Source organism: Artemia sp. Qi Xiang Cuo, chromosome 5 (genome assembly GCF_049724085.1).
Source record: "Artemia sp. Qi Xiang Cuo chromosome 5, ASM4972408v1, whole genome shotgun sequence".
NCBI lineage: Eukaryota > Metazoa > Arthropoda > Branchiopoda > Anostraca > Artemiidae > Artemia > Artemia sp. Qi Xiang Cuo.
The window spans coordinates 33,113,468-33,134,526 of NC_142798.1; the positions used below are offsets into that span (position 1 = coordinate 33,113,468).

At 32.7% G+C, this 21,059-nt stretch overlaps 1 protein-coding gene across 3 annotated transcripts in view; it reads left to right on the forward strand.

Annotated features, from left to right (window-relative positions):
• LOC148952048 (ras-GEF domain-containing family member 1B-like) overlaps window positions 1-21,059 on the forward strand; it is a 421,272-nt gene that overhangs the window by 246,367 nt on the left and 153,846 nt on the right. For all 3 annotated transcript variants that reach the window (XM_089089511.1, XM_089089509.1, XM_089089510.1), the window contains one exon: window positions 10,390-10,449. In XM_089089511.1, coding sequence (XP_088945637.1) covers window positions 10,390-10,449 — 60 coding nt within the window. The remainder of the gene's footprint in view (window positions 1-10,389; window positions 10,450-21,059) is intronic.

Consider the following 21,059-nt stretch of genomic DNA (forward strand, 5'->3'; position numbering starts at 1 on the left):
GATATAGTAAGAGTTTAGAGTTTTAGTTTAGAGTCTTAGCTTATTGTTTGTGTTAGAGTTCTAATTTAGTTTAGTAATAGTTAAGAGTTTTAGCTTAGAGTCTTATCTTAGAGTTTTTGTTAGAGTTCTAGTTTAGTTTTAGTTAAGAGTTTAGAGTTTTTATCTTAGAGTCTTAGTTTTGAGTTTTTTTTTTGAAGTTCTAGTTTAGTTTAGTTTTATTTAAGAGATTAGAGTTTTACCTTAGAGTCTTAACTTAAAGTTTTTGTTAGAGTTCTATTTTACTTTAATTTTAGTTAATAGTGTTGAGTTCCACAATGGAGTCTTAGATTAGATTTTTTGTTATAGTTATATTTTTTTTTAGTTATAGTTAATAGTTTTGAGTTTTGAATTAGATAATTATATTAGAGTTTTATTTTAGTTTGGTTTTACTTAAGAGTTTAGAGTTTTAACTTATAGTCTTAGCTTAGAGTTTTAGTTTAGTTCAGTTTTAGTTAAGAGTTTAGTGTTTTTAGCTTAGAGTCTTAGTTTAGTGTTTTTGTTGAAGTTCTAGTTTAGTTTATTTTTAGTTTATAGTTTTAGCTTAGACTTAGAGTTTTAATTAGAGTTCTAGTTTAGTTTAGTTTTAGTTAAGAGTTTAGAGTTTTTAGATTAGAGTCTTAGATTAGTTTTATTTATAGTTCTATTTTAATATATATATAGTTAAGAGTTTATAGTTTTAAAATAGAGTCTTAGCTTAGAGTTTTAGTTAGAGTTAAAGTTTAGTTTAGTTACAGTTAAGAATTTAGAGTTTTAGCTTAGAGTCATAGCTTAGAGTTTTACTTAAAGTTATAGTTTGATTAAGTTTTAGTTAAGAGTTTCGAGTTTTAGCTGAGTCTTAGCTTAGAGTTTTTGTTAGAGTTCTAGTTTAGTTTAGTAATAGTTAAGAGTTTAGAGTTTTACCTTAGAGTCTTAGCTTACAGTTTTTGTTAGAGTTCTAGTTTAGTTTAATTTTAGTTAAGAGTTTGATGTTTTACCTTTGAGTTTCAGTTAGAGTTATAGTTTAGTTTAGTTATAGTTAAGAGTTTGGTGTTTTACCTTAGAGTCTTAGCTTAGAGTTTTAGTTAGAGTTGTAGTTTAGTTTATTTTTATTTAAGATTTTAGAATTTTATCTTATAGTATTATCTTAGAGTTTTTGTTATAGTTATAGTTTACTTTATATTTAGCTAAGAGTTTAGAGTTTTTAGCTTATAGTTTTTGTTGAAGTTCTAGTTTATTTTAGTTTTATTTAAGAGATTAGAGTTTTAGCTTAGAGTCTTAGCTTAGAGTTGAAGTTTAGTTTAGTAATAGTTAAGAGTTTAGAGTTTTAGCTTAGAGTCTTAGCTTAGAGTTTTGTTAGAGTTCTAGTTTAGTTTAGATATAGTTAAGCGTTTGGAGTTTTACCTTCGAGACTTAGCTTTGAGTTTTAGGTTAGTTTAGTTTTAGTTAAGAGTTTAGAGTTTTTAGCTTAGAAGCTTAGCTTAGAGTTTTTGTTAGAGTTCTAGTTTAGTTTAGTTTTAGTTAAGAGTTTGGTGTTTTACCTTAGAGTCATAACTTAGAGTTTTATTTAGAGTTCTAGTTTAATTTAGTTTTAGTTAAGAGTTTAGAATTTTAGCTTAGAGTCTTAGCTTAGAGTTTTTGTTAGAGTTCTAGTTTAGTTTAGTTTTAGTTAAGAGTTTAGATTTTTTAGCTTAGAGTCTTAGCTTAGAGTTTTTGTTGAAGCTCTAGTTTAGTTTAGTTTTAGTTAAGAGTTTATAGTTTTAGCTTAGAGTCTTAACTTAGAGTTTTTGTTAGAGTCTTAGTTTAGTTTAGTTTTAGTTAAGAGTTTAGTGTTTTAGCTTAGAGTCTTAGCTTAGAGTTATAGTCACAGTTGAAGTTTAGTTTAGTTATAGTTAAGAAATTAGAGTTTTTAACTTAGAGTCGTAGTTTAGAGTTTTTGTTAGAGTTCTAGTTTAGTTTAGTTAAGAGTTTAGAGTTTTATCATAGAGTCATAGCTTAGAGTTTTTGTTGAAGTTGAAGTTTAGTTTAGTCATAGTTTAGAATTTAGAGTTTTTAGCTTAGAGTCTTAGCTTAGAGTTTTACTTAGAGTTCTAGTTTAGTTTAGTTTTAGTTAAGAGTTTAGAGTTTTGTCATAGAGTCTTAGCTTAGAGTTTTTGTTGAAGTTCTAGTTTAGTTTAGTTAAGAGTTTAGAGTTCTACTTTAGAGTCTTAGCTTAGAATTTTACTTAGAGTTGAAGTTTAGTTTATTTATAGTTAAGGGTTTAGAGTTTTAGCTTGGAGTCTTAGCTTAGAGTTTTAGTTAGAGTTCTAGCTTAGTTTAGTTTTAGTTAAGAGTTTAGAGTTTTACCTTAAAGTCTTAGCTTAGAGTTTTAGTTTAGTTTAGTTTTAGTTAAGAGTTTTGAGTTTTACCTTAAAGTCTTAGATTAGAGTTTTAGTTTTTGTTGAAGTTTCGTTTAGTTTATTTATAGTTAAGAGTTTATAGTTTTAGCTTAGAGTCTTAGCTTAGAGTTTTAGTTAGAGTTATTGTTTAGTTTAGTTTTAGTTAAGAGTTATAGCATAGAGGTTTAGCCTAGAATCTTAGCTTAGAGATTTAGTTAGAGTTCAAGTTTAGTCTAAACTAGCATAACCACAAAATTCCCCAATATTCCATAGAAATACCAAAACCATAGGTTAGATTAGGTTAGGTTAGAGGTTAGGTTTGTCCCCGTTTAAGTTTGGTTAGGTTAGGTTAGCCTACGTACGCGCGCGTACGTAGGCTCTACGTAGGTTAAGTTAGGTTAAGTTAGGTTAGGTTGGCCTACGTACGCGCACGTACGTAGGCGCGTACGTACTCTATGGTAAAACACCAAACTCTTAACTAAAAGTAAAATAAACTAGAGCTCTAACTGAAACACTAAGTTAAAACATCAAATTATTAACTAAAATTAAACTAAACTTGAACTCTAACAAAAACTGTAAGCTAATACTCTAAGGTAAAACTCTAAACTCTTAACTATTAATAAACTAAACTAGAACTCTAACAAAAACTTTAAGCGAAGACTCAGCTAAAACTCGCAACTCTTAACTAAAACTTAATCAAACTATAACTTTAAGTAAAACTCTAAGCATTGACTCTAAGCCAAAACACCAAATTCTTAACTTTAACTAAACTAAACTTTAACTCTAACTAAAACTCTAAGCTAAGACTCTATGGTAAAACTCTAAACTCTTAACTAAATCTAAACTAAACTAGAACTCTAAATAAAACTAAGCTAAGACTCTAAGCTAAAAACTCTAAACTCTTAACTAAAACTAAACTAAACTATTACTCTAATTAAAACTCTAAGTCTAAGCTAAAACTCTAAACTAAAACTAAACTAAACTAGACTAGAACTAAACTAGAACTTCAACAAAAACTCTAAACTAAGACTCTAAGCTAAAAACACTAAACTCTTAACTAAAACTAAACTAAACTAGAACTCTAAGCTGAGACTCTAAGCTAAAACTCTAAACTCTTAAGTAAAACTAAACTAAACTAAAACTCTAAGCTAAGTCTCTAAGGTAAAACTCCAAACTCTTAACTATAACTACACTAAACTAGAACTCTAACAAAAACTCTAAGCTAAGACTCTAAGCTAAAACTCTAAACTATTAACTAAAACTAAAATAAACTAGAACTCTAACAAAAACTCTAAGCTAAGACTCTAAGCTAAAACTCTAAACTCTTAACTAAAACTAAACTAAACTAGAAATCTAATTAAAACTCTAAGTCTAATCTAAAACTCTAAACTAAACTAGAACTTCAAAAAAAAAACTCAAAACTAAGACTCTAAGCTAAAAACTCTAAACTCTTAACTAAAACTAAACTAAACTAGAACTCTAACAAAAACTCTAAGATAAGACTCTAAACTAAAACTCTAAACTCTTAACTAAAACTAAACTAAACTAAAACTCTAAGCTAAGTCTCTAAGGTAAAACACCAAACTCTTAACTATAACTAAACTTGAACTCTAACAAAAACTCTAAGCTAAGACTATAAGCTAAGACTCTAAGCTAAAACTCTAAACTCTTAACTATGTCTAAACTAAACTAGAATTCTAACAAAAACTCTAAGCTAAGACTCTAAGCTAAAACTCTTAACTATAACTAAACTAAACTTCAACTTTAACAAAAAATCTAAGCTATGACTCTAAGCTAAAACTCTAAACTCTTAACTAAAACTAAACTAAACCAGAACTTCAATAAAAACTCTAAGCTAAAAAACTCTAAACTCTTAACTAAAAATAAACTAAACTAAAACTCTAAGCTAAGTCTCTAAGGTAAAACTCCAAACTCTTAACTATATCTAAACTAAACTATAAATCTAACAAAACTCTAATCTAAGAATATAAGATAAAAATCTAAACTCATAACTATTAATAAACTAAACATCAACTCTAAATAAAACTCTAAAATAACATTCCAAACTAAAACTCCAAACTATTAACTAAAACTAAACTAAACTTCACCTTTAATAAAAACTCTAAGCTATGACTATAGGCTAAAACTCTAAACTCTTAACTAAAACTAAACTAAAATAGAACTCTAACAAAAACTATTATTTAAGACTCTAAGCTAAAAACTCTAAACTCTTAACTAAAACTAAACTAAACTAGAATTCTAACAAAAACTCTAAGCTAAGACTAAGCTAAAAAACTCTAAACTCTTAACTAAAACTAAACTAAACTAAAACTCTAAGCTAAGTCTCTAATGTGAAACTCCAAACTCTTAACTAAAAGTAAACTAAACTCGAACTCTAACCAAAACTCTAAGCTGAGACTCTAAGCTAAAACTCAAAACTCTTAACTATTAATAAACTAAACTACAACTTTAACAAAAATTCTAAGCTAATACACTACGCTAAAACTAAAGTCTTAACTAAAACTAAACTAAACTAGAACTTCAACAAAAACTCTAAGCTAAGACTCTAAGCTAAAAACTCTTAACTGAAACTAAAATTAACTAGAACTCTAACAAAAACTCTAAGCTAAGACTCTAAGCTAAAACTCTAAACTCTTAACTAAAACTAAACTAAACTAGAACTCTAACTAAAAATATAAGCTAAGACTCTACGGTAAAACACCAAACTCTTAACTAAACTAAACTAGAACTCTAACTGAAACTCCAACTAAAACTCTAAGCTAAGACTCTAAGGTAAGACTCTAAACTCTTAACTAAAACTAAACTAAACTGGAACTCTAACAAAAACTCTAAGCTAAGACTCTAAGCGAAAACTCGGAACTCTTAACTAAAACTTAACCAAACTACAACTTTAAGTAAAATTCTAAGCTATGACTCTAAGCTAAAACTCTAAATTCTTAACTGTAACTAAACTAAACTAGAACTCTAAATAAAACTCTAAGCTAAGACTCTAAACTCTAAACTGTTAACTAAAACTAAACTAGAACTCTAACAAAAACTCTAGGCTAAGACTCTAAGCTAAAAAACTATAAACTTTTAACTAAAACTAAACCAAGCTAAAGATCTAAGCTAAGTCTCTAAGGTAAAACTTCAAACTCTTACCTATAACTAAACTAGAACTATAACAAAAACTCTAAGCTAAGAATCTAAGCTAAAACTCTAAACAGTTAACTAAAACTAAACTAAACTAGAACTTCAACAAAAACTCTAAGCTAAGACTCTAAGCTAAAAACTCTAAACTCTTAACTAAAACTAAACTAAACTATAACTCTAAAATAAATTCTATGTTACGACTCTAATCTAAAAAACTCTAAACTCTTAAATAAAAATAAACCAAACTAAAACCCTAAGATAAGTCTCTAGGTTAAAACTCTAAACTATTAAATATATCTAAACTAAAATATAACTCTAACTAAAACTCTAAGCTAAAACTCTTAACGAAAACTAAACTAGAACTTCAACAAAAACTCTAAGCTAAGACTCTAAGCTAAAAACTAAATTCTTAATTATTACTAAACTAAACTAGAACTCTAACTAAAACTCTATGCTATGACTCTGAGGTAAAACTCTAAACTTTTAACTAAAACTAAAGTAAACTTCAACTCTAACTAAAACTCTAAGGTAAAACTCTAAACTCTTAACTAAAACTAAAGTAAACTTCAACTCTAAGCTATATTTCCCTTAGAATTCCCCTTAGAAACAACAAATAAATTCCCCTTTCTTGAATCTATAATTCCCCTTAGAAACAACAAATTAATTCCCCTTTCTTGAATCAATAATTGCCCTTAGAAACAACAAATTAATTCCCCTTTCTTGAATCAATAATTGCCCTTAGAAACAACAAATTAATTCCCCTTTCGTGAATCAATAATTCCTCTTAGAAACAACAAATTAATTCCCTTTTCGTGAATCAATAATTCCCCTTAGAAACAACAAATTAATTCCCCTTTCGACACGTGATCCTGTTTCCCGTTATCGGATCAATAAAATTCCCAATCGATTACGCAATCAAGTTCTCGGAAATTCACTTCCCCCTCGAGTCCTAGATCAATAGCACTGTTCCAGTTAGAATTCAATGCGCATGTGCAAACTTCGTCCCGGAGTCATGACACCTAGAAACAACAAATAAATCGACCTTGAAAATGGGGGCATTGACCCCATTATACTCGATCAATAATCCTTGAATAAATTATGTCCCGTCAGCGTTAGACTCAATTGTGGATAGCAGCAGGGGTGAGCAATATATACCTTGGAAATTTAGTTCCCCTAGTCGAGTCCTAGATCAATACATTGCCCCTAGTGATAATGTAAATCACCCCCAGTGTCATGAATCAATAATTCCCCGAGTGATTATATATATCACCCCTCGTGTCATTATACGTGGCCAAACAACAACAGATCTATAATACTTGAACAAATTATGTAAAAAAGTTGTTGGTGGCAGCAGGGGTGCCCGTCACGAGCTCATGAGGCCTTTCTACTCCTATCCCCTTTTTATGTTGTTTTTTAAACATTTTTTAATGTAGGATTTTTTAATGTTAATGAAATATTTAATTTTTTTTAGTTTTATCAGTTTTTATCTTTTTAACTAGTTGCCATTTTGTAGTTTTCAGAACTGACAAAGGAATGTATAGCATTCCGATATATTTTTTTTTGCATTGTTTGCCAATTTTTTAGTTGTTGTGCTTTTGTTATGATTTTCTTGTTTATTTGTTTTTTGGTGGACTTCGAAATTCGAATTCGGCCCTTCAGGGCTTGTGATAGTAATTTCTCGAAATAAATATTTATATATCTATCCAATGCCCAGACTTCATGACTCTAAGTCCACATCCCTTTTTTAATCCTTTTTTTCGAAAATCGAATTCGGCCCTTCAGGGCTTGTGATAGTAGTTTATTGAAATAAATATCTATCTATCTATCTAAAACCCAGACTTCATGACTCTAACTCCACATCCCTTTTTCAAAGCTTCATTTAACTAGATTTTATAAGAAATAACTGACTTCGACTCCAAAATTTATCGATATACTGACTCCAACTCTGAGTCTATCTAGTCAAAATCTACTAAAACTCCGACTCCACAGCGTTTTTACAGCGCTTTACTTGAAACACAATGCCCATGCTAAAAAACAACAAACAAACAGGATGGTATTTAGTAACAAAAAAGTCCTTACAAGTACCCTACAGGAATTTAAAAACTAATTCATAAGGCTCTCAATAGTCTTTCACCAGACATGATATCGATGACTTTTAGTGTACAGTTTAAACTCTATAAAACTCAGGCTAGCTCATATTTTAGTAAAATCCAAATTTCTCGGAATTATGGTAAGTACAGGGAAATACAGTGAGTCAGTTTATTTGAGCTATTCTTGTATAATTTTGATACCTATAGACATATCAAAAGAATTGGATGTTTATGTTGATTCCAAATATATAAGTTTCACTAAGTTTAGTCTTACCCGTCAAAGGTTAGGAGCCTGGGAAAAGTTGCCTAATTTTCGAAAAAAGGGGAAAACACCCCTAAAAGTCATAAAATCTTAATGAAAATCACACCATCCAATTCAGCGTATGCGAGAACCTTACTGTAGAGGTTTCAAGCTCATATCTGCAAAAATGTGGAATTTTGTTGTTTTTTTTTTTGCCATAAGAAAGATCACGGATGTGGTTTTTTTTTTCTTCTTCTTCCAGAGGTGATCGTGTCGACTCAGTGGTCCTAGAATATTGGGAAATGGCTCATTCGAACGGAAATTAAAAGTTCTAGTACCCTCTTTAAGTGACCCAAAAAAATTGGAGGGCAACTAGGCCCTCTCCCATGGCCCTTTTTATCTCAAAATAGTCCGATCAAAATTTGGAGATAGCCATTTTGTTCAATATAAATGAAAGGCCGAATAAATATACCTTTAGATATTTCATGACCCCCCCCCCCCCCACAGCCCTTGGGGAAAGCTCTTTAAGTTACAAAACTTTTCCATTGTTTACGTGTAGTATTTGCTAATGGGAAGTATTCATACATTTTTCGGGTGAGGGGGGGGGATTCCTATACGAGATTCTTCTTATGTTCAGAACTCCTATACGAGGTTCTTCTTATGTCTTGCTTTCTCTTTGTCGATTCAATTTTACGCGTGGAGGTTTTCAGGGTAAGTGTCTGGGGTAAATTATCACCAGGATTGAATTGTCTAGAGCAGTGGTTCTGAAACTTATTTAGACACTGTATTCCTTTTTACCCACAAAACATTTTAGGTACCACTTCTCAGTTACGGAAAGGCCTACTAAGTAAAATGCTGCTAAAATATTAATAAAATTGCTATTGTTAGAGTTAAAGGGTTGTTTAATTTTTTTGTTGGCCTGCTATGTATCCCCTAAAAATTTTTGCGTACCCCCAAGGACTACGCGTACCACAATTCTGGATTGAATTGTCTAGAGAATAAATCGGTCAGGAGGAGGGATTTTTCCGTGGATTTTCCACATTTCCTAGCATTATTTTAAAAACGATCAGAAATTAAATAATAAAAAAAAACAAGTCCTTTCAACTGAAAGTAAGGAGCAACATTGAAACTTGAAACGAACTGGAATTGTTACATATATGAGGGGGTTGCTCCTCCTCAACACTTCGCTCTTTACGCTAAAGTTTGAATGCTGTCCCAGTTATTTAAGAATGACAACTGAAACACTATGTTCTCTCAATTAGATCAATAAGAAACTTTTTTTTAAATACTAAAAAACTATAGCGTAAAGAGCGAGGTGTCGAGGAGGAGCAACCCCCCTCATATACGTAATATTTTTTATTCGTTTTATGTTTTAAAGTTGTTCCTTACTTTCAGTTGAAAAAACTTGTTGTTTTTTTTAATTCATACTAGGGATGCACTATGCACCGTTTTTAGACGGACAGTAGATTATAGGGAACCTTGCCTATACAAAATGGCTTTGAGATTAGGTTGAATTCAAAGAGACTTATAATTGCATTGGGACTCTTTTTTGCGCATGCCTTTATCAAAGGAAAAGAGCGAGAGAGAGAGAGCGAGAGAGAGAGAGAGGGAGAGGGGGGGTGGGAGGGAGGGAGAGACAGACAGACAGAGAATAAAAAAATAGACTAACAGTTAACATATACCAGGAATTAACGTAAAAACAAGGGTAAAAAGCAAGCGATATACAAAAAAAAAGAACGAAAAAAAAAATCTAATCAACTAATTTTTTTTTCAAACAAATTCCAGGATAATAAAATAAACGCTACACAGATCCAAACACAATAGCTGTATAATGTATAATGTACGTCAATTAGGCATCTTCTGATTGAAAGACAATTTGGTTTTAGGAATTATTTATCTATTTATCCGTCTATCTCTGCCTCAGAATATTGTATTTTCTCGTCTTTCACTTAGTCACACAATCTAACCTTGCAGTGTATTAATATTTACTTTAATATTATTATTTCCTCTGCTTTTGTCTTTCCTCATTTGCTGTTTTTCGTGTTTCTTCTTTTTGTAAGTTTTTTCGTCCGAGATCGAGCACTGATGGTGTTAAACAAGGATGCATACATATTATAGAAAAATTATAACTTGAGAAATCGTAGCTGGTCATGCACAGCTGTACTGGCTTTCACTTCTTTTCTTTGTTTCTTGACGAATTCAGCTCCTTCCCCTGAAAGAATACGGACGTGCTAATTTCAGAGTAACGGTTCGTTGCTTACTTTCAAAGAATAGAACAGCTCTTTCGTTTGACATAAGTTGTATTTAGTTTCCTGTGTGTATAATTAAAAAAAAATACAGTTGAAAAGTTTTCTTTCCAAAACTTTCGGGGATTGGTCCTACCTAGCTTGTTAGGCAGAGCCATCTCTGAGTGAAATATTCGTAGAAAATGTTTGAAATTATTTCTCTATAGCAGCTCATGATGTTCCTGTATGGACTTTCTGTATTAATTAAATGTGTATTGTTGTTTCAGCCAACTATTTTTGGAACAGTGGCGTCAAGTGCAACCCCCAAAGACAATGTACACAGAAGGGTAAGTCTGTTGTTTGTTCAGTGATAATCCTGTTTAAGGTATCAAATTTACTGATTTCCATGTTAATATTCTTACTTCTCTACAAGATAGAAGAAAGGAAAAATAGTCAAAAAGACATATAAGAAACATATTTCCGTATATAGATAACTAAATTAATGAAACCATAAATTTTTTTTAATAATAACACGAACTCTGATGAAATTTAGCCCAAGTTCTGTCTCTTTGACTTTACGCACCCTGTTTCAACATAAATTGCAACATTTGATTTGATTTAAAATAAGTTATAATTGTTTGTTGTTTTGTGAGTGTGACCCCACAGCATGGATATGGTATCTAATTGCGGTCCCTGTTGTACTATTATTATTTTGTATTTTTTTTCTCTTTCTTTCTTTCTTTCTTATTATAGTGAATTTAAAATATGTTATATGTATGTGTTTTTTTTTTCACCTGATTCACCCCACGTCAGTCGTTTGGTTTTGGGTGAATCATATTGATTTTTGTATGTAATTTTTGTTAATGTTAAATAAATATATCAAATGTATATATCAATATAACTTCTTATCAAATGGCATTGATCAATATGGTTTTAAACATACAGGTAACTAGTAATGAATAAATTATGCCAATGAAGCAACATTAAAGAAAATTAGTCGGCCTGAGACAGGCTTAGACCCACTCACTTATTAGCTAATTTTCCCAATTTCTTTACCATCATCAGCAATTTCAAAATTATTTAATTTTGTAAATTTTGCAATAATTGCAAAATTGAAACGTCTTTCTTTACGGACGAACGACAAAAAATAAGGGAAAATTAAAAACTAAGTTTTAGTTTTATTTTTCCTTTTTTCCACATGGTGCTTTCTGGATGGAAAGCCGAAATATTTGTACATTTTTTAGTACTTAAATAGAAAAATTTATTCCTTTTTTCCAAAGTTTCCCTGTCTTATTTAAAAGTTTTACCCGTTTTCTTTTTCTTTTTTTTTTTTTTTCATTTTGAGAGTAAATGGAAAGACAGTGCGGTCTACAGTGTGAGATAACGATAAGGTAACGCGGATTTCAGGCTGAAGTATGGGCATATATATAAAATTCAACTTAGTGCAATAAATTAAGTCATCACATCATGACGAAGCTAATCATAGAGCAACAGATCATCATACGTTTATATTAAAATAAACAACGTAACAAAAATAAAAAGACCAGTCTATAAAAACAATATTCTGTTTCTTATTATGATTTCTTAGGATTTTAAAAATTTCTAGGGTTTCCAACAGCTCTGTCGGAATTCAATAAATGAAGATATGACCTTTTGTCTTCCTTTGCCTTCAAAAATACTAGAACTTTTGACTCGAGCAAATACAATTGCAACGTTTTGAATTTATAAAACTTAGAGCACACCATAGTTGCATAACTGCACGTAAACTATCTTAAGTAGGCTATACAAGGGGGGAAGAATTCTTCCCCCCTGGGGGAGGGGGGAAGAATTCTTAAGCTAGAACTTTTCTTGGAGGGGAGGCCCCGTGGACTGAGTTTTCTGGAACCACTTTTCCTCGTGTGTATTAGTATGATGTACACGGCATTTTGTTTAATTAGAATTTTTTTTTGAAATTTCGGGGGGCCGAACCTCGCCTTTGGTAACTCCAAAGATGTTATGTAGCATATTCTGTTGAACCGAGATTTATAGCTCATCCGCTGAAATTCAACACACTTAATCGGCTCGTCCAATCAGTCTCCTCTTATCTCATTTAGTTCACAAGATACTTAGAAGCTTTGAATTTTCACATAGTGTGTTATGTCCCCTATTCCCGAATGCAAAAGTGATTGGAATCAAAAATTTCCTTACAAAAATAGTTTTTACTGTATCTTAGAGGTATAAAAAATTCCCCACCCCTCAAAAAAAGCGGTTGGTAAGACAAACCCGAAATGCATTTTTCAGTTTTTCTGATTTCCTGTGAAACTCAAATAATGTAGGATGACGCCTTTTCGGTTACCACGGTCTACTCTGTAATGAGAAATGTGAAGTAGATGAGCGGAATAAATTTTTTTCATACAGTGTTTTTGTGTTAATAATAGATGGCGTAAGTGTCTGAGCTAAAGCGACCGGCTTCCTTTGTATAGAGAGAAGACAATCTTTATCTCTTACTGATAGATGTCCTTCAAACTCCCTTAAGGTATTAAACCGACTTTAAAAAATATGACTTTTTCTGGGCTACCTCCGCCTGCTTGCTCTGTAGAGAGAATGTAAAACTAATGAGCATATTAAATATTTTCCGAGGACGCTCTTTACAGATGGCATGAATGTATGAGGAATATGACACTGTGAATTGCTGCTGCCAAATTGCTCCATATAGGAGTATGCAAAGTAGATGGACGGAATGATTAACATCTCATATGCGTACTAGTTACAGACAGCATTTGTTTTCGAAAGCTCCTTGCGCCTTTTCTTTCATGCCATTAGCAAAGGTTTCTTAAGGTGCTTCAAGCAGTTGACATAGAAGCTAAGTCAGTTCTGTATAATCAAAAATGACAGATTCCAAAATTGATTCCATCATTCTTGATAGATGCATGGTGGCTGTTTAACTGTTCACGCATTTCAATGCTTTTTCTGTTTTATCTGGCATCTATTTGGATAGTAATTTTATATATTTTTTCTAGGAAACTATGTTTCCTATGCATGTTTCTGGAAAATAATTTCCTGGGAAGTTCACAGAAATTGCAGTGTTAACTTTGCGGCATACGAAATGGTATGTGAAACGTAAATTTTGCGCCATGAATGTGTAAAAACATTTGTGGCTCATTTTGAGCTTTTGCCAATATATGGCAAGAAAGTTCAACATTTACTCAAATAATATCCTGCTCTGAAATCATTCAAGTATTTCGGACTTTTACGTTGTTACTTTGGTCGATGAGAGCATCAACCAGTAAAGCCTAGGATTTTCTAGTCTTGTGACTTTTTATCACGTAGAATTATTCATCACGTTGAATCTCTTCTTGGTAGTTGCTATGCCTAATGGAAATTCACCTGGGTGTTAAATTATAATAAAGTACAGAAAGCATATGTTTCCGCGAGCTCTTTGCGTTTTTTGTTCTATGCAAGCAGTGAAATTTTCCTAAAGTGTTTGAAGCAGGCAAAACTGGTTATATAAGTCTGCTTTTCTAAACTGATTGACTGATTACCATTGTTTTTACTATTCCTGTAAAATGTGTGCTGGATGTCTACCGGTTCCTGTATCGCAATGCTCTTTTTATATTATCTGCTATCTATTCAGGTAAACGTAAGAAAAATCCTTTCCTTAAAAAATACTTACCTTAGAACTTAGAAGAAAAAGGGTTGTTTCAAGTACTTTGGCGTTTTTTCTAACATTGTGTTTTACTGTGTTTTCTTGTAATACAGTTGTTATACTTACTGTTGTATAGCTCTAGAAAAAAAAGAATCCAAAAAACCCATGATCCCCCTCCCCTTTCCCACCTGTATTTTTGGGAACTGGTACCATTTAATGACATAAGCTGTTTCCTAACAAGCAAAAATTTTTGCTAAAAATTGCGTTTCTATGAGCAAACAAAATTTTTTAACTTATGTCGTTGACTTGGAAATTTTTAATGAATTTGAGGTGCAATATTTCAAAACTAGGAATGTAACAAAGCAGGATAGCTAGTTTCTATGCTATTAACGTTGATCTGTGGTACCCATTATTATTTATTAGATTTTCAAATTCTATTGTTGACTTCCTCCATATTTGTTCAGTTAGGTTGGACTAGTAGGTTCTACGATAAATTTTTTTTTCATCTAGTATTCATTGATTTTCCTTCCAAGTTAAAACTTTTCTTAGAATAAATCACAAACCTTGTTAGTTAACAATTGCACGGCGGAATGAAGCCTAAATTTTTTAGTTTACGGCAAATTCATGTCTGCTAGCTTAATTTTCTACGTCAGCGTCATCTATTATTTTGCGTCATGTATAGTAATAATATTGCGAACATGTTTAGATGTCATGCCGGTGCATTTGATAACGAAAGTCATAAGGGATATTCATTCACCTGGCGACAGTTAGCGCCTTGGATGTCAAGGGGAACTACAATTATTAAAAAAAAAAAAATGTTTTCTGATTTTTCAAATTTTAGGATTACTGTTATGCTACAATAACTTAGGCCACGGAAAATGAAGAAAAAATTTACTTATTGCAATATTTTAATCGGTACTGGTGCATTATGCGGACACTGCGAAGGAGTCAAGTTTGGTTAATGCTAATGAAATAAAATAAAATAGGATGACTATATAATAGTTTAGAAACAAATTTGGGCTATATATTTGTACATTAGGGGGGGGGGGGGTAAACCATAGCATAAATTAAATATGTAACAAAATCTAGGTACCTTTCTCCCTCCTAAACCCCAAAAAACAATCTTTTAAGTATTGAGAAACCAGACTTTGCTATCAGTTTATATAGCATATCACCCGTTGTCTGCTAATGAAATAGCAGTTTGAAGGGGTTTCGTGACTGGTTTCTTTGATACAGTATATAGCGTTGCCCGCATAATGCACCAGTACCCTTTAATAACTTATTTCAAGATAAATCATTTCATTTATTCACTTATATGTTAAGGAGAGGTATAATAATTGAGGAGTTTTGTTTACGATTTAGATTTTTTGAAACACCATATTTTAGGCTTCTATAGCTTGAAAGGAAGAGTAAAGATTTTTTTCAAATAATGTACCAAATTGTATATTGATAATAAGAGAAATAATATAATTTATTTGATTGTTTCTTTAGTTAGAAGCAAAAAAAGAAAATTCAAACAAACTTTAAAAAATGAATGCAGTTTATCAATAAAATAGTTAAGCTATGGCGTAATTAAGTTGTATTAATCCTGTCACAGTCAAATTGATTTTGTCATATTTCTATTTCTTGTTCTTCTCAACAGCGCTTAGAACCCATTTTGCACGCCCAGTCCAAATTTGCCCCTTTAAATGAAGGGATGGTAGGGTGTAAATCCTCTCCTAAGTTTCGATTAGAAGTACCTCTTATGGAAAGTTAGAATATTTGGGTGTCAAATGCGCTTTTGGTTCGGGTTCATGAGAAAAGAAAAAGTTAATATAATATCCAATCACTTCAATGCGAGCAAAAACTTGCACGAAACGGATTCCTTAAGTTTTATTCCCTGTGAAATATGCGACTTTGTAACAAGCCTACAGCTAGAACCTGTATCGAAAGTACGGGATACTTGTATAGTTGGATTCATTAGTTTCAGATCTTAACATTTGCCGAGGCAGAGTTATGATAGGCCTACTGCTTACTGTTTTTCGGGGGGGGGGAGGGGATGGGAATTATCTAAGCTTACTTAAAAAATACAAAAAGTGTCCTGTTTTTGCAAACTTTTTCGCGTTATACGGTAAATAAAATCTAAAAATATAATTTGGTAGCTGGGTAATGATGAATCGCAGTTATTGAAAGATCGAAAAATTGTCATCTTATGTTGAAACATTAAACTATAGAAAAAAAAACTTGCACATGGAAACATAAACCCTAAGGACTAATAAAATCTAAAAATAAATTTTCGCCAGAAATATAGGTGACAATCAAGGCCGTAACCAAGATTTTTTTTTCGGAGGGGGTTTTACTAAAAGATTTTTTTTGGGAGGGGGGGGGGTTCACACAAAAGAAACTTAAAAAACGCATATAATATTTGTTTATATCCATTTTTGTTGTGTTTTTACGAGTCAAACAAACATGTCGGGGGGGGGGGGGGGTCAAACCCCCTCCTCTCCCCTCTGGGTACGGCCTTGGTGACAATCATAGTTGCATCACAGAGAAACAGAAAAATTAATTTTAAATAGTCTTGTAACTCAAAAGCTAGTTTTTGGCTTTTTTTTGCAGATTTCAAGCAAAAGCACCAATCAGGTTTCGAATAATACTCATCCATCGTTTGAAACAAATCCATTGAATTCGAGTTCCTAGCTTAATATTCGTTAATATGGTTTTAATATTAGTCAAGTTTTGAAAAGCGGGGCCATTTTACTCTCCAGAAATCAGAAATACAGCAATTGGCTAATACAAAAATACTCCAATGGGAACATTTTTGTTTGTTGGCTGTACTCTCTCTTATTAATTTCTTTATGGAAATTAATCAGAGAACAAAAGTTGTTCTTGCAAAAAAAAAAAAAAAAAAAAAAAAAAAAAAAAAAAAAAAAAAAAAAAAAAAAGACTTATGGTTTTACATGGAGCAAATTTAGAGACTAATTTTAACTACAACTGTAATTTTAGGACTATAAATTTTTGAGATAGCAAGGGAAGTTTCAAGTACTAGTCGAAATGCTGCATTAATTTAGCTAATGTAATATCATAAATGTATTGGATTGAATAAATTATTGGCTAAGTAAAAATTATTTAAAGTGTGTTCAATTCTGACATGAACCAGCTTAAACAAATATTTTCCTTAAAAAGATAAAAAAAAAGAATTCTTTCGAGAAAATTCAGATTTAAAAATCTAACTTGAAGAAGAGATACTTCACTTTCCTATGGCGAAAACTTATCTGCATTTTTAATTTTCGTGAAAATTCGGGAACAGTGACTTTCATTTTAGAACGGGAGAAACAGATGAAGACACAGTTTTTCTTTATTAGTTTTACCAAAGTCCACTTTTTCTTCCCGTCATTGTCCTTTCTTTCTCTGCTGAACGTAGATATTAGGCTTTAGAATTCTAGTATATCTGCTCCTAGTTCTAGTTGTGGAATATCGGTTGAATCGGTGGTATTTGTAAATACTAGGTTACATCTCAGCAAGTATAGCAAATAGAAAAATTCTTCACTGCAACATTGGACTCGCAGTGTCAGCATTACGGGACGTTTATCCTTTATTCGAAATCTGAATTTTTGAGTAGATACTAGTTTTTAGCGACGGGCAGCCCTTCTCTCCTTGAAGAAACGGTGAAATAGTCATGCTTGTAATAAAATTGGAATTTTGACAGCATTCACCGTGCATAACATGTCGTGTGAAAAGCATAGCAAATCGTTGATAATTTTTTTCCACATATGAGACACGCCATGTTAGCATAAACGTAAACTCTCTGTAACAATACGTAATACATTGAATTTAGAATGGTTAATTAACTATTAAGTTCCCATAATGCCTAGCGTTATGGCAACTAATTCTTTCGTACTGGAGGGTATGAAAACTAAGATCCTATTTATTATTTAAGAATTTATCTTCTTTTCAATTTATGTTTTCCTTTACTACGATGGCCGAAAAGTTGTTCTGTCTTTCTAATTTCCGGTTTCTAGAAATTGAAAGTTTACACTGAGGCGTTGAATTTGAATGTTTCCCAGAGGGGTCACTTTAATAAAAATCGACTTTATTACGCATCAAATCCCCTAAGTACGTAAGTAGAAATAACCAGAGTTAGTTAACTCTTAGATGCAGTTAAAGCTGTAGTACATGTTGCCTCAAACAGTAAAGATTTACTTACATGACTAAAGTCTCTTTATTGGCATTATTATCGGAATCAGGATGTTGCCAAGGATTTAAGCATGAGGAATGCGATTATCAGCGCAATTATTTTTATCCAGCGGTATTCTTGTTGACGAGGGTAAAGGCAACATGCGGGTCGAAATCTCTAATCTTGAGTCAACTTTGATGTCCTCCCCTGGTATGTATCTGTCCGTTTGCGTCTGGGTCAAAACCAGTGATGATAATAGCAGGATGTGAAAAAGAAGATGGGGAAAGTGTCCGTATTACCGAAGCGAGTGCGGGTTGTTCTGCCCAGAGGTGATTGTTTTTTGGTTGTATGTTTTCTCCACAGTTTATAGAATTAGCAGTATGATCATTCTCTATCTCTCCCATTATAAAAACCCGGACAGGGGTGCGAGTGCTCCGGAGAACGTTTTTGCAGATAGAAACATAGGCGTTATCAGATCTTTTCGCGGGTAGACAAGTCAGATTTCTCTTGGACACGAAACAAATGGAAACCCGCTATTACGAATAATGCACTTGGTAACCATTTCTCAGTGATTGACGATAACAGACTAATCCGCTAAGGCAGAAACAAGTGGGAGGAGCTTTTTGTTCGCACCGAGACCGAAGACCAGAAATTATCTGCGATAAGCTTACTGTCTATAAACTGTGGTTTTCTCGCACAACTGTCTTCATTATGTATTTTATTGTACGGGCAATATGCTCGTGCCTTTGTGCGGCGGCTGATGGATGGCTCGTATCTGGGTTCATTGGAAGACCAAAGACGGTTTTGGGCTTTGTGGTCATTGTTTTAATTTCGATACCAGATTATTTTGATGGACTTTGTCTTAAGGAGCACAGGAAAGGCAATTTGAGACCTCGGAATCAAATGGGAAGGAAAAACTTTCCTGGACTTAGATTATGTTGATGATTTAAGCACCCTAGATGAAAGTGTGAGCAAAATGAATGAAGTTTTAGAGGTTTTGTGAGTTCAGGGTACTAGAATATGTTTGAAAATTAATGCTAAAAAGACTAAGTCACAAAGGCTCGGTATAAGTGAAGATGAAAATGTGAAGTTGGGTAAAAAAAGATTGATCAGGTGGACAGCTCCAACTAACCTTGGTAGTATTAATAGTAAAGATGGTTGGGGGCAGTGAAAATGTTAAAAGTAGAACAATCAAGGCTCAGGGTGTTTTTTCACAGTTAAAAAAAGCTTGGAAAAATAGGAAGATAAGTTTGGTATCCAAAATTAAAACATTAAAAGCTACAGTGATGACAGTATTCAAATATTGCTCTGAAGTATGGACACTCAGAAAAGCGGAGGGAGATTTGCTAGATGTTTCACAGAGAAATAGCTTAAGGATTGTTCTGGGTATCCGGCTGACTGACCGTATATCAAACAATAGACTATACGAAAAATGTGGTTCAATACCGCTCTCTAGGGCTATAATGAAAGAAAGGTTGAGGTGGCTTTGTGCGGATGAAGGATGACAGATTGTTCTTTTCGGCCAACCGTCTAGGGCTAAACAGAAAGCAGGTCGTCCTCGTCTAGGGTGGGAGGACGTCATAAAGAAAGATTTAAAGGAAATGGGAACTTCATGGGCGGGCGTAAAAAGGGAGGCTCTGAATAGACTGGGATGGAGGAGGGGCGTGCGTAGCTGTGTTGGCCTCAGGCGGCTAGGTGCTGCGGTGAGTTGTTAGTAGTAGTAGTAGTTTTAATATGTAATTGATTCATGGAAATTGAAATGCTTTACTGTCTCAGCAGATTGGCCGGACATCGGAACCGGTGGCTGGTGTGTGCATTTTCGCAACCAGGATTGTTTTAGTCTTTTTTAGTTGGCTTTCAGACCGGTTTTTACTGCAACTAAGACATGTCTTTTTTTTAATACTTCAATTTTTCAGTTACTATAGCCACATTATTGGTAAAGTCGAAATAAAGTAACTCTACTACAGTTTCAGTATAACTGTAGAGCTCTCAGAAGACAGTGGCCTATTTTCTTGATAAGCCTGCAGGCTGAAGTATCATGACATACATGCCTTTCTGTCGTATTCCACCGTCTTCTCGGTTGGTTGTCGAATTATATAAATCTCCTCCATGGTGGATTAGCCTTGCATAAAACCTGTTTCGTCATCTTGCAAGATTCATCATCTATTACCGGGAACCAACTTGAGTTTCTATTAAGTTTGAAACAGCTTATGTAGTAGCCACGTGCACAGGAAAATAATCCTTTTCCAAGGGCTCCCCAATTTTTGGGTGAGGGGAGGGTTAGAAAAAAGGGATAAACAATCGAATTAAATGATGATATTCAGGAAAATATGATATAAGTTTCAAAATTTGGGGTGAACGGGGGGGGGGGGGATGGTGGATGAGCCGAATGTTTGTTAATCTATGTGACTGCCGTATCCATGCACCCTATGACCTATCCATATTTTCTACTTGCGGAAAGACTTAAAAATTTTTCATTTTTTCTGAATTTTGAAGAGGGGTTCTAGGATTTTTGAAAGTACTTGGCAAAGATAGTCCACGGTCAACTATGGAGGACAAAATATTCCTATATTGAAATGGTCTTAATGAATGAAGTTTCTTTGGGTGATGAATGAAGGATTGTGAAGACGATTCGGTTCAGAAATGCGTATTCTTTGTTACATGAGATGTCCTTATAACACTACTCACTTTCAATATAAAAGAAAACAGACTTTCCAAAAAAATGGATTTCAAACCACTTATCAAGTGTTGGGATCTTGAAAATTGAAATTATAAATTTTTGTTTTGGTGAAGAATCTTCTTCGATAGACTTAAGAATTTCTAAGGTAAATGCCTCGTTTAATGTGCATTGTGACAGACAGTGCATTCCATCTTATTCTATCGATTCTCCCTGCACTAGGGAATTAAGACTTGTATATTTATTGTACCCTGTAAATATGTCAAGATTGAAATATCGTCAGTTACTTGGTAATTCCATGCTTGAAAGAATCATGGAAAGCGGAACATTCTTTTCTCCTATCTTTCTTTTGCTAGTTCCTTTTATCGAAACATGTTTAACTCATAATCATGGTTTATAATTCTTTGCCCTTTCTCATTTTTTGTTTTCTTTAGGTATAAATTTTGCCGTTCTATCAGAAGACTATAGCAAAAGAACCTATTTTATTTTATATCCAAACTAA